Source organism: Engraulis encrasicolus, chromosome 24 (genome assembly GCF_034702125.1).
Source record: "Engraulis encrasicolus isolate BLACKSEA-1 chromosome 24, IST_EnEncr_1.0, whole genome shotgun sequence".
Classification (NCBI taxonomy): Eukaryota; Metazoa; Chordata; class Actinopteri; order Clupeiformes; family Engraulidae; genus Engraulis; species Engraulis encrasicolus.
In genome coordinates this window covers 12934000-12948680 of record NC_085880.1, presented here as the reverse complement: position 1 = coordinate 12948680, position 14681 = coordinate 12934000, and the positions used below count along the sequence as shown (strand labels likewise).

The 14681-nt window shown below is 40.5% G+C and overlaps 1 protein-coding gene across 1 annotated transcript; it reads right to left on the bottom strand.

The window, feature by feature from the left end:
• Nucleotides 1-957: 957 nt before the first annotated feature.
• On the bottom strand, nt 958-13258 carry fas (Fas cell surface death receptor). The gene is made up of 9 exons (XM_063191974.1): nt 13138-13258; nt 10350-10467; nt 10032-10169; nt 9577-9688; nt 7704-7771; nt 5702-5803; nt 5273-5307; nt 3412-3442; nt 958-2444 (listed from the first exon to the last, which is right to left on the bottom strand). Exons 1-9 carry the CDS (start codon nt 13177-13179, stop codon nt 2149-2151), a joined length of 942 nt encoding a protein of 313 aa, XP_063048044.1. The 5' UTR covers nt 13180-13258; the 3' UTR covers nt 958-2148.
• Nucleotides 13259-14681: the final 1423 nt, after the last annotated feature.

Sequence of the window (14681 nt, the reverse complement as noted above, 5' to 3'; positions counted from 1 at the left end):
CAATAACTGATCCTCTAGTTTAAAAAAGTCACTTTGTAATGTACCAGATACAGTATATCACGAAAGTGAATACACCCCTCACAGTTCTGCAGATTTTTGAGTATATCTTTTCATAGGAAAGCATTACAGAAATGTAACTTTGACACAATGATTAGTGACCTTTTAACAACATATGTAACCGCTTAAATTTCTTGTTCACTCAGAAAAAAACAAAATACAGCCATTAATGTTTGAACATGTACTCACAAAAGTGAGTACACCCCAGATTAAAATCCGGTAGAGAAGGGGCTATGTTGGCTCAAATCGTCTCGAAATGAAATGAAATGAAAAGGGATGACAAGGGAGGTCATCAGTGTGCGTTTCAACCTTTCTTTGCATTGAACTTTTACATTTTGAGTCTGCATCTGGCTTAAATAGATTGGTGTGAGATTTGAATGCAATCCTATGGAGAATATCATGATCTGCTTCAGTAGTCACAGTGCATGTTGACATGCATGTTTCTTTTAGGTGTATTTCAGATTGCCAATGTTGACAGCATTCATGCATCCCCAAACCATATCAGTCCCACTACCATGCTTGGCTTATGAGAGGATACACCTTTTTTGTAAAACTCACTTGTTTACCACCACACATGCTTGACACCATCTAAAGCAAATTTGTTTATCTTGGTCTCAAGAGAGATGAACAGACCAAGGATATGGATTTTTATTCATTTTGAGACGATTCAAGCCAACATAGCCCCTTCTCTACCGGATGTTAATCTGGGGTGTACTCACTTTTGTGAGTACATGTTCAAACATTATTGGCTGTATTTTGTTTTTTTCTGAGTGAACAAGAAATTTAAGCGGTTAAATATGTTGTTAAAAGGTCACTAATCATTGTGTCAAAGTTACATTTCTGTAATCTCTTCCTATGAAAAGATACACTCAAAAATCTGCAAAACTGTGAGGGGTGTATTCACTTTCGTGATATACTGTATACTACTCATTTCATTTCAAGTCATTATTAAGTAGTCTTGTGATGTGCCAGGTCACCAGTCGTGCTACTGAGGAGTAGCCTGGTAAATCACATGTTGCTATGCACAGTCGTCTATCGATCAATCTGAAAGGCAGCATGGAAGCTCATCCCAAAGTGCTAAATAGGGATCCAATCCAAGAGCAGGGAGGGGTGGAACAGAAGTTAAAAGTATCAGGCAAATCTCTGATGAGTTCACTACCAGCTTGGCATTAAAAATAGTAGATGATCCATCCCAACCCCTTTTCTTTGAATAGTCCCTCCTCCCATCTGGACATACAGATACAGATACAGACAGAGATACAGGTTACCATTTTTTAAAACTAATAGAGGGTTAACATCCTTTGTGCCTAGAAGCAAGTTCAGTTCAGACAGAGTTAATATAATAACTTTAATATACTAAATGTATATAGGATTTATAATTTAATTATTTCTATTCTGCCAGGACTTTTTATTTTTTATTTGAATACTTTGTATGTTTTGTTGGTTTTTTAGTCTTGTCCTTGTATGATGTCATAATTGTCTGTATGATCAAGTGTTCCCAAAACGCAAAACAAATTCCCCCCGGGGCAATAAAGGTATATTCACTCATTCATATTCATTCATGATGACGTATGGTGCCAGCTCATCCATACAAAGTCAATTACTTCCGTCGCCGTTGTCGCACTAGTCGCTTGTGTTGTGTTTATGCCATTACTGGTGCTACTGGCTACACCCCGCCCGCCTCTGGCTCTATCCGGACTTACTTGGGCCAGGAATCCTGGCCCCTAGCACCAAGCGCCAGCCCTCTTTCTCCCCTGGGCCCTGTAGGTGAGAAAACCAGCTGCAGTGCCATTTGGCACAGCGCGGCTAGAGTTGGCCCTGCGGTGAAAATGGCCCTTATGAAACCTTGGGGTCCTACTGCCACCATGATGGAACCCTTGGGACTGCTGTGGCTCAATGGTTAGGGAGTTGGTCCTGAGATCAGAGGTGGCTGTACCTAATACACTGTAAGTCTCCACTATAACCATTTGGTAAATACAAAAATAAAATCTTTTTTTTACAATTCATTACAACATAAAAGAAAACAAATGGTCTCCAGTGTGTTGTGTCATCTTTGCAGACCTATGAAACACTCTACTACACAGCACCATTTCAAGGTTGTTCTGCAGTTCTAGCTTCCGTCAAGATTCGTTGAATTGTTTTGGCCTTTTCATTTAATTTGCATATGCGCAGGGTCCTAATCAGACTTCCACTGGCGTTTTCCAGACCTTGGTATTCGATCCAGGCCTTAAGGAGACTGACAACCTGTTCTTCTTCTTCCAGGGGATGGTCACTCCTATGACGTTGAATCTGGACTTCGGGCATCCTCGTCCGGGCCGCCACTTTGGCCATGTCACTGAAGCGCAGATGCTCAGCGATGTCCCTCACATATGGCATTAAGTCCATCCCTGTAAATTGACAAATCATATTAGACACATTGCTACAAATACTACAATAGCCTGACCTGGACTAGGATAGACTAGACTAGAATAGAATAGAATAGAATAGAATAGAATAGAATAGAATAGAACAGAACAGAACAGAATACAATAGAAGAACCATTGAGATACATAATATGCTGATCAAAATTCTATTCTTCTCTGTTCAATGGTTTTGAACAGGTTTTGAAGCATTTGAGAGAGTGGATCCACCTATGTACTGTCATTGAATAGAGCAGAGCAGAACAAAATAGAATGTCTTCCCACATTCCCGTCATTTCCACCATACTCGTAACACATGTGATATGAATGAGATTGAAAGCTACTCTCTATCTAGTGCAGGGTTTCCCAAACTGGGGTGCGTGCACCCCTGGGGGTGCGCGGCCTGGCATAAGGGGGTGCGTGAGCTGAATATGATATTTTTAATTGTATGGTGAATTGTATGCTGGAAGCGTCCATCTAAAGTGTAGTTTAACTCCTAGACTACTGGAAAAGAGGATTCCCCAAACTGAATATGCATAATGTGCAGTGAATGTACAGTGAATCCATGCTTGTGTGGCCATCCGCACACCAAAATATTCGCTCAGGGGGTGCGCGAACCACATTGAAATGTACAAGGGGGTGCGCAGGGAAAAAAGTTTGGGAACCGCTGATCTAGTGTATACAGTAAATTCACAAAGACTCATTCATATACCATATAAAACGTTTCTGACACGACATAGAGACTAAAATTGACTCAAATAACTACTTATTTATTAAAGTACAGTTATCTACATACTGTATGTGTACATCAGTAAGGTATACAATTTTGCAACATACTGTATATTGCACCTTACATCTGCTTTAAGTTCGTATATTACTCGTAAACCAACAGTTTCCAACGTAGAAATGTATCGTGAAGTGTTACAGTGAAGTCAATGTATGTATATTCTCATACCTTGTAGTGGCTCTAGCTCCCCTCCGTTAGGCTAAGGACGAAAGACAGACACAACAAAATTATATCATCAAACCACATAACCAGCTTCATTCAATCAAGTAATCGATCAATCAAAATGACTTATATAACACATTATCATACATAATTGTAATTCAATGTGCTAACAAGTAGAGAAAGAGAAAAGACAAGAAAAATAAACTATATTGTGTTAAAAATAGTAGATAATTATATCCCCGAAACGCGGAGCGTCGGGGATGTAATGGTTTTGCGTGCGCCGCCGCCGCGTCCGCCGCGTCCGCCGCGTCCGCCGCGTCCTCCGCGTCCTCCGCGTCCGCGTCCGCGTCCGCGTCAGCCGCGTAAGGTCTTTCGTGTTAACGCGATAACTTTTGAACGGATGTTTGGATTTGTCCCAGATTTTTTTGGGTGAATGCTCTAGGGCAGGTTCATGAACTGATTCGAGTTTGGAGGTCAACACTTTCAAGATGGCTGAATTCAAGATGGCCGAATTTTTGTTTGGTCCATAACTTCTGACCGGGTGGATGGATTTGTCCCAGATTTGGTGTGTGAATGCTCTAGGGTAGGTTCATGAACTGCTTCGAGTTGGGAGGTCAACACTTTCAAGATGGCTGAATTCAAGATGGACGAATTTTTTTTGGTCCATAACTTCTGACCGGGTGGATGGATTTGTCCCAGATTTGGTGTGTGAATGCTCTAGGGTAGGTTCATGAACTGATTCGAGTTTGGAGGTCAACACTTTCAAGATGGCTGAATTCAAGATGGCCGAATTATTCTTTAGCCCATAACTACTGACCGGGTGGATGGATTTGTCCCAGATTTTGTGTGTGAATGCTCTAGGGTAGGTTCATGAACTGATTCGAGTTTGGAAGACAACACTTTCAAAATGGCGGAATTTTCATTTGGCCCATAACTTCTGACTGGGTGGATTGATTTGCCCGGTAACACCTTATTTTAATGGTTCACCATTTCAGTGAATCTACCATATTAGGTACAGTGTAATAACCAATGTAACAATATTTAATACCATGTAATACTAGTGTAATACCAGTGTAACAATATGCAATATCAGGTACAGTGTAATAACGAGTGTAACAGTATGCAATACCATGTAATATAGTGTAATACCAGTGTAACAATATGCAATACCATGTAATACCACTTACGCACAAACACATGATGTAAGTAAAAAAATTACATTGTATTAAATATTGTTACACTGGTTATTCCACTGTACCTAATATGGTATATCCACTGAACCATTAAAACAGTATTACCATTTGCCCGATTTCTTGCTTCATTTTCACAATAGTCGTTTGGTTTTAAGCCTATGCACGTCATGTCACGTCTGTATGTATCATATACGTTTACGAAATGGTGGACGGGACTGGTAGGAATGATGGGGGACTGGAAGCGTCGCGTTTTGGGGATATACCTTAAGCAGTCGAAGGCGACTGCACAGGCAGTCTAGTTAACTAACTATTACCAAAGGCAGATGAGAATAAAGCTGTTTTTAATTTCTTTTTAAAACCAAGATACTGTTGGGGCAGTTCTAAATTGGAGAGGAAGTTGGTTCCAGCATTTTGCAACATAATGACTATACTTGACCCTAGGCACAACCAGTAGAGGAGATTCTGAAGACCTAAGACATCTATTAGGATGATATTGATCAAGCACATTTACATTATATTTAGGACCTAAGGCATTTAGTGACTTATAAACTATCAGAAGAGTTATTAGAATATAATATCCCTTTCCCTCTACACAGCATTTTTCCTCCTTTAATAAACACTTCCACTGTGACACCACAAGGTGGCCATGAAGCACTGTGTATAAAGGCACAAACCTCATTGGGCTCTGGAGCGGCATCATTCTTCTTTGCTGTGGCGTGGAGTAAAGACACTGTTTCAGTTGACAGACTGGAACACTGCACTACTTATTTGTTCATTTATTCAGCTAAATACACTTTGTTTTGGTTCCACACAGAACAAACTTGCTCTTGTACACAAGGTACACTGTACTTGAAGACTTCTGCAGAATATAAGTCAATGTATACAGCAATTACACATCTACAAAACTAAATATGTTCTGTCAACTCCCTAACCTTGTATGTATTTATGTTTGTAAGATGTAGTGTTTCTGTGTATGTGCATAAGAGTGATTTTATTATGAAATGTGCCACTCCCAGTTTTTACTCCCATTTCCTGTGTATTAAGTGTTGCATACAGAGACCAGGGTACAAATGTTCAAAAGTTGACTGTCAATTGGTACTTACCAAAACAAGGCCACTTCTTCTTCCATGTAAGGTACCCAATAACAGCAACAATAACTATCCCTACTCCAACTGCAACACCAATGACCCCATGTAGGTTTGTTCCTGAAAAGCAAAGTGGACATGTGGTCATCATGGATGCCCGGTGCAGTGAAAGAGCAAGTGCTGCCAGTGCCAGGTACGATCCATCGCGCCACAGCAGCACATGTCATTCGATTCACTATGGGAATGGATAGGATTATATCTCACTAAAAGACCAGGTACATATTTGGTATTGGTTAGAAGTAACTAGAACCGTTCTGACTGAATGATGACGAAAAAAATACAGATAGATCTACAGTATATCTATATTGTAATCTTTTACTGTTGATTTTGAACCAATTTAGCCCAAAGGTAATGTTGACAATAGACAGAAAAAAAGAAAGGAAGAATAGAATAATGAACAATAAAAGAACAATACAATATCCCTTTTCTATGATTTTCTATGATTCTTTTTTTTCCCTGGTTGTTACCATGTACAGCATACGTGTTATTCATATACTAGTAATGTCCCCCTTTTTCCTGGCGTTACTCACCACTGAAGAAAAGGAAAAGGGGTGCAATTCCCGGTTTAGTTGAAGACCCATACATAATGGGCTCCCTAATCACCAACTTTTGAAACGTTTGTGTGAAAGACAAATTAATTAAAGGAACAGTCCATCCTTTTTTGATTTTCACATATTTGCAGTGTTTCCAAGCATCATTCATGAATGTGCATATCATTTTCATTAATGTGTTTGCATTACCTAGTTTAACAGTACAGCCAAATTAAGAGTAGCAATGCAAATCTATGGGGAGCAAACAAAACATCATCAAATGTAATTATAAACCACAAAATGAACGCAGAATTCACCAAAACAGTGCAAAACAGCTATTTAATCCCGTCCGGTTATCACTTGTGGCTTCATGCTAATGCTCCCCATTTACTTCCAGTGATTATGCTAAGCTATGCTAATAATTCTAATCCAATAAATCTGAGTACTGAAAACACTGGAAGAAAATTATATGTACATTCATGAATAATGCTTGGAAATACAGCAAATATGTGAAAATCTAAAAAGGAGGACTGTTCCTTTAAACATACTGGTTTTATTACCTCCGCCAAGGATGTAATGCTTTCGGTCGCGTTTGTCTGATGTTTATTTGTTTGTTTGTTTGTCTGTTTGTTTGTCTGTCAGCAGGACTGCTCAAAAACTGATCAACGGATTTGGATGAAACTTTGTGGAGTTGTTGGTAATAACCCAAGGAACAAGTGATTCAATTCTGGTGGTGATGCGGATCACAAACTGGAACCAAGACTTTTTAAAAGATTCTGTCAGCAGGATAACTGGTGATCCGATTCCAGACCATGAACCAGAACTAGGACCTTCTTAAAGATTCTTCACCATTGCTGGCCTATAAATCTAGACGCCCCTAGTGACCACAAATTGAATTGTGGGACAGGGCAAAACATTTCAGTTTCTCACTCCACAAAAAGAAGGCAGGAAGACTTCAAATGTTCTATCAAGCTGCTTCCTTTGGCAGAGGTTTGTGCTCTCTGAATGAATTAAGAAGCTCAATAAGTAGATCTGTTCGTAGTTGCATAACTAAAGCAAACTGTGTTTATGAGATGAATGTTATCTGAGGCCACTTTTTCCATATCATCCTGCCAATTTGTAAGTGTAAACATTTGGCTATGTTACACCCTATTTTTCCCCCAAGTCTTTCTGTCTTGTTTTTGTGGAGTTAGAAACTGGAATTCGCCCTTTAAAAAATCCTAGATCCGGATTGTGATCCCCACCAAAAAGTAATCACTTCTGTTCCTTGTCTCATTTCCAACAACTCAACAAAATTTCATCAAAATCTGTGCACTACCTTTTGAGTTATCCTGCTGACAGACAAATAGACAAACAAGCCAAGGCGACCGAAAACATAACCTCCTAGGCGGAGCTAATGATAATGATCATAATGATAATAATAATAATACCTTCAGGTTTGCAGATAGTATCATTTCCTTTTGAGCAAGGCATAGATACTTCCTCTCCAGTTTCACAGCTACAAACGAAAAGCACAAATGAAAGTTTTACAAATATTACAACATCAAACAATTAGTAGTATAATTTGTCATCTGAATCACAGTAACTTTCTCTCAACAAAAAGTATGTATTTTAAAGGTAGAGTATAGGATTGTGGCCAGAGTAGACATTGCAACTATGCTGCCCATTTCTAAATTTGACTAAAGTAAAGTGGTTCTATAGCGAACGTTGACTTTTACTGGACATTCAAAATGGTGGACATGGAGGAGATCCACCTTTTCATGTATGCAATTTTCCCAGTCATAATGGACACATAGGACTTGATGGTGATTGCAAATACTCATGAAAAAGGAGAAGCATACCAGCATCAGCTCTGGAAATAAACTACAATTTTACCTTGTGCACCATGTAATATTTTTAGAAGTTTCAGAATGCATGCTGCCCATTCAAAAATGTTACCTTTTTAACAAATACTTACCATTATCATCACATTCTAAGCATTCAATATGACTGGGAAAATTGCACTTTTCAATCCTAAAAGGTGGGATATTCTCCATGGTCCACCATTTAGAATTTTCAGAAATAGACATTTTTAGCTGCAAAACTTACTGTACTTTGTTAGCCTGATAAACCAGACTAAATGTGGATGTCTAATTTAGTCTGGCCTCGATGCATAATACATCCGAAGATTGTTGATGAGAACAACCTTCCCTCAAAACCCTGCCCGCTTTGATTCAAAACACATCTTTGCGATGTAATTGGTTTGCCAGATTCCTGGCATTCTGGCTTCATTGAATCATTATGCGAGGCCAGACCCACCCGTAGACAAAACATTTTGCCGTCCAGCGGGTGGCGCTGGTTCACCAGGCTAGTACTTTGTACTTTGTACTTGTTTATTACAGTCCATATTCATGAAAAGATCAAATTGATTATAGGCAACGCACTTTCATGAGAAGCATAGCTGCAATACCTATTCTGGCCACAATCTTACACAGTGCACCTTTAAACTGATTTAATGGCATTATTGATTATTGATTAAGTTGATTAATGACATCATCACAGGGTAGAATGTGGGAAATAACTCAATGCCTGACGTTGTTATACCAAATCAGCTGTAACTAGCAACTCTTTAGCAAATATTAAATTCACCCAACTGTCCCGTGTGCCTGAGGTCATCCAGCCCTTCGTCATCAAGTTCTACGGGTGAATGTAGTAGCTCATTTAACAATGACTGCGTTTATATGCAGTTCAGTGTCCCGAATATGAGGCATATCCCGGTTATGATCATATTCGGGATAAGGTGTTTATATGAGCACAGAGCGTTATATCCCAGTCTACATTCTTGGCCATTACAGAATTCTCTTCCAATGCGTGTAGCCTGGATACCAGTAACAACGTTCTATGGGAAGCCCCTGTATTCGGGATAAGGTGTTGACATGCGTCAGTATCCCGACTTCTTTCGGAATACTCCACCTAGCATATACCGATTTCTCAAAGTCCCGAATAAAGGCTTATCCGGGATACTGAAGTCGGGAAAGGGTGTTCATATGTTCAAACGCAAGCATGTGTAGATGCACTCAATGTCAGCTGGTGGGGGTGCTGTGGTGCAGCGCATTAAGGCACCCAACTACAGGGAGGGTTGTATGCCTTTGGGCACCCAGGTTCCAGTCTGACCTGGGTCATTTCCCAGCTCTTCCCCATCTTTCTCTCCCAGTGTCTTCCATGTCATAATATTCAGCGTCCTATCTGAATGATGGCAAAAAAAGACCCAAAACAAATATAGACAACATATAAAACAATGTCAGGCGGTGGATCAGTATTTACCTTTTACAGGGATGGCATGCTCTGCAGTCGTCCTCTTCACAGAAGTATCCATCTTCGCAGCCACAGACTGTATTACTGATACGGGTGCAGCTGCGGTCCTCCACCAGGTTGGCTTAAAAACACAACACATACGCACAACAGAAAGAAATGCCATTATTACAACTCCAACATCAAGCAGCCGATATACAGTACAACAATGGACAACACCAATTACAAAAGACACACTGTTGGTGTAGGTGTGCTACACACTCTAGGCATACATTGTGATATTGTCTAGAAATGATGTTAGTATTTTGTGTGTAGACAGTGACACGTGTGCATGTGTATTGATCTGTTAACCCATCACCCACCAATCTGCAAACCAACCACTAACTGTGTCACAATGTATTATTAAAATAATAGCTGCTTAACAATTTGCTGGGCTGACACTGTGGTTATTGCAGACGAACACCTACCTTTATCATTACATTCCAAGCATATGTCGCAGCGGCTCAAAGAATTTGCTTCTGCTGTGTACGTTTTTCCTGTTTCGCACCAATCACATGTAGTAGAGTGCTTGTCATCTGCGGTGCAATGGCTTCTCACATAGTGACCTAAAATGCACGCATGCACGCACACACACGCACACACACACACACACACACACACACACACACACACACACACACACACACACACACACACACACACACACACACACACAAACATTTCTGAATATGTTGGCTTATTAAAAGATAGAGTTAACCTCCAAATGCGAGGCTCAATGGACCTACCCATGGGGCACATGCAGCAGGTTTTCCCTTCATGAGTGTAATTCCCGTGCTGACATCCACCTTGTCTCCGATGGCGAGGAAGATGCCCATTTGCGAACGTCACCAAAACGCTCATCAGCTGTGTGGAGCAGGAACACGCAAAACGCATGTGGGTACACACACACACATACACACACACAAACACGTGCGCGCACACACAGACACAGACACAGACAGACACACACGCAAACACACACACACACACACATACACACACACACACACAATAAGCCTACTGCCAGGTTGACACCGACACTTTCATTCATTCCTAACACCTCTGCTGTGTTTATCCAACCTAGCCTACAGTCAACAGTTCAGACTAGAAAAAGCTGTCGTAAACATTTTTCTAAAGTTGAGTAACATTGCTGCTGAGGGTAGCTCAACCAGTTATTAGGAGGTAGGGTAGCCTATGTAGTTTCAGACTTTTTTCTCGTGTGAAATTGGCTCATTAAACCTGTTTTTAAAGAGAAAATCCGAAGTGCTCAGGGAATTGTTCAGAAAAAATCTTGAAGGTGCTCTTTGGTGTTGGGGAAAAAAACAATATCTTGTCAAAAAAGGGAGTCCAAGGCACTCTTCGTGTGGAAAAATATTAAAAAGCCTTTATTGAAACATGGCTTAAAAGTTTAAAAACATGGGAGCAGAGACCCACGCGTTTCGGCGCAAGCCTTCTTCTTCTTCTGTTTTTTTGTTTGTTTGTGATTTCTTGTGTTTTCTCTGGCTCTGGATACCAAGTTTCCTTGATCAGAATTGTTTAAATATGACAAAGATGCAAAAGCATCAGACAAAAAAAATAATGAGGAAGACTAAGGGGTGATAGGGGAGAACAGGGTTGATTGTCACAAGTTACGGTTGTCACACTCGTCAGATCTCTGATCAAAACCGTTTACACAGAAATGTTGATAATTAGTGTCACAGGACATCTTCATTGATATTGCAGGTAAAAATATATCCTTGAGGTGAGACAACATAGCCTAATGCGTTTTTCACATGAAAGTTTTTTTTTTAAGTCCAGTGTTTTTCGTCTCACTCATTGCACTACGGGTTGACATCAAAATCAGTATGGCCATTTGAAAAGTATTAAGAGTAAGCTACCATATTGTTTCATTTTTCCTAGCTAGGGCAATCCATCTGGGAGCTAGACTCCGAAAGAGTTAAACATGTCAGTTGGGGTTGGTTATCACACTGCTACCGGGGTTGGTTGTCACAATACTTTTCATTGTATATGGTGTTGGACATAGCATGAGGTGTTTTGCATTCAGTTTGTGTGTGAAATACACTACATTTGAATTTATAAAGTTCTGAAGAGTGTAGTAGAAATGGACTATTTGTGATGATTCTGTGGGGTCAGCCCTATGTTCCCACAGCCCACTGGTGCCACAGCCCGTTGGTCCCACAGCCCATTGGTCCCACAGCTTATCCTTGCTGCTTCATGTTCCCACATATTAAAGAAATTATTCAAATATAGTCCCTATGTTCCACAACTCCATGTTGCCACATTTCCGAGTAAACTAGGAGAACATACCTTTCTCCCTACCATGGCACATGGGGCGTAAATTTGAATAAATTGTTAGACATGTGGGAACATTGGGCAGCAGGTATCAATGGGCCTAAAAATGTACGGTATGTTAAAAGTCTTACTGATGTGGGAGGACCAATGAGCTGTGGGAGCATAAAAGTGAAAGTGAAAGTGAAAGCCCATTGGGAAACTCCAACTCCCATTGTCATTGCGACACAGCACTCCACAGCACACAAGTGAACACTGCACACAGCAAAATTGCATTTATGCCTCACCTGTGCAAGGGGGCAGCCCTCAGTGGCGCCCCATGGGGAGCAGTGCGGTGGGACGGTACCATGCTCAGGGTACCTCAGTCATGGAGGAGGATGGGGGAGAGCACTGGTTGATTACTCCCCCCACCAACCTGGCGGGTTGGGAGTCGAACCAGCAACCTCTGGGATGCAAGTCTGACGCCTTAACCGCTCACCCATGACTGCCCAGCATAGACACGCTCCCGATTCTGTATGCCTAGGTTTAGATTCACATTCAGTGAAATTAGAAAAGTTGTATCATTTTTAATTAATGTTAAAATTGTCCCTTTGAGAACCCATATATTTGGAAGAGAATGGATTCTATGGGATCTAAAACTGTACAAATCTACCCGACAAATGAAGCATCGATTTTGAATAGAAATAGTTTCCTTGCAATATAGGCCTACTGTTTTTCCTGAAATGAGATAGTAAAGAATGTGACAACAACCAACCAGCTGCAGTCTCCCCTACTTTTGAGCAACACTGAATGGAAGTGAAGTCTACCGGTATCTGTAGACTAATTATCTCACATGTCGTGAAAGCTAAATGAAAAGGACAGCAACAGGAATCTGACTTACTTTAAGTAACTTAAACACTTCACCTTTTGCCAGTGTTTATTTGGGTACTTTCTGGTATGTCGAAAGTAGGCCTACCACTGACTTGTATTTACAAGTCAGTGGTCGAAACCGAAACCGAAAGTAACCTATACTGTCGCTACGTTAGAAACACGCAAGTGTTTCAAACTTTCAATGTGTTGTACATGCTAGTTGTCATAAAATACCTATGACTTGTGTAATTACCAAAAGAAACAGAGCACAAAAAGTCAGGATAAGCCTCAATTAAGGGAAAATGACACTGACAAAAGCGAACACTCTCAACTCAAACAGACAGCCATGTTCTTCTTTCTGTAATTGCCTCTACTATAAAAGTAGTAAAGTCTCACCAGCACGCAGATCATTCTGTCTTCGTTTATGATCCTCACCATCGTATCAAACAAAGATTTGGTGGAGTTAAAATAGCCACGCGCCAGTCCCACCACCCATAGGCTACTTCAACAAACTTCTCAAGTAGGCTACAGTAAGTTTATCCAAGGTACTTCCTCTTTGTAAAATGGGGCGGGATGGATGACTCATAGGCTACATTCTTCTGAGATGCGTTGTGTTGATTTGGACATGTCTAACTTATGGCAGACCAATTTGATATTAATGTGTTGGCCTACAGTATTTTAGAGGTGTCAAAGTAAAAGTGTATGTTTTAAAAATGCATCAGTTTCCTTCAGTGACTACTTCACGGAGCAGAACTGTTAGACCAGGGGTGGGCAATCATTTTGGCCTGAGGGCCACATTCGCAGACAACACGCCAATGTGCCAATAATAAGAAATACTCATGTACACTGACAGAACTTGTTGTCTATTTCTCTCCTGCACATTGCAATATTTAGATGTGACCTCCATTAATCTCACAACACCCTTTGCTTTTTTATATAATGTTAGGTGTAAGTATGGTTGAACTACATTGGATTTAAAATGATACTGTCCCATTTTTGGAAACAAGCTCATATTAAACCTCCCGTTCAGTTAAATTACTGAGTTTTACCTCCTGTACTTTCAACCGTTCTCTGAATACGGCAGTGCAAATTTTACCTCCAAGCTAGCAGCTAACACGGAGTCCTATGAGACCAGTTAGCCGCCAGCTAAAATTTGCATTGTCATACTTGGTTGAAACACGGTTGAAAGTACAGGAGAAAGGCAAATCCCAATCATTTAACTCAAAGAGCATGTGGCCCCCGGGCCTGATTTTGCCCACCTCTGGCCTAGGGCCTACCTGTCTTATGATCAGCTTGCTCTGAGTTGATCAATTGTTGTACTTGACTTTATTAGTCCCAGTATGGGCTATTGTTTTGCAGTAGTAGTAATAGTAGGCCTACCCCCCCTCCCCCCTCCTTTCTCTCTCTCTCTCTCTCTCTCTCTCTCTCTCTCTCTCTCTCTCTCTCTCTCTCTCTCTCTCTCTCTCTCTCTCTCTCTCTCTCTCTCTCTCTCTCTCACACACACACACACACACACACACACACACACACACACACACACACACACACACACACACGTCGAATGTCGTATGACCACCAACTTTGGAGAAGATGATCTACATCCAAAAATCTATGAATTACAATATTTTGGTGTCGTTAATTGGTATTATGATGTAATTATGCCCAAATTGACACCACAATCTGTTTTTCATTAAATTTAGGTAAAGCACATCAATTTTATTAATTATGTGCTTCGGTTCAGGCTGGCTTCGGACCACTTACATATTCGCAAGGTTTTCTGATGCTAATGAAAATAACAAAAAATATGAAAAATTATGTCACAAAATGACATAGATGTGGCGAAGCGGCTTCAGTTTATTATAACAGTGCAATAAGCAGTAAGTCCTCAACAACAGGATATAGGCCTATCCTTACCAAATTTGCAGGGCATGCTATACATA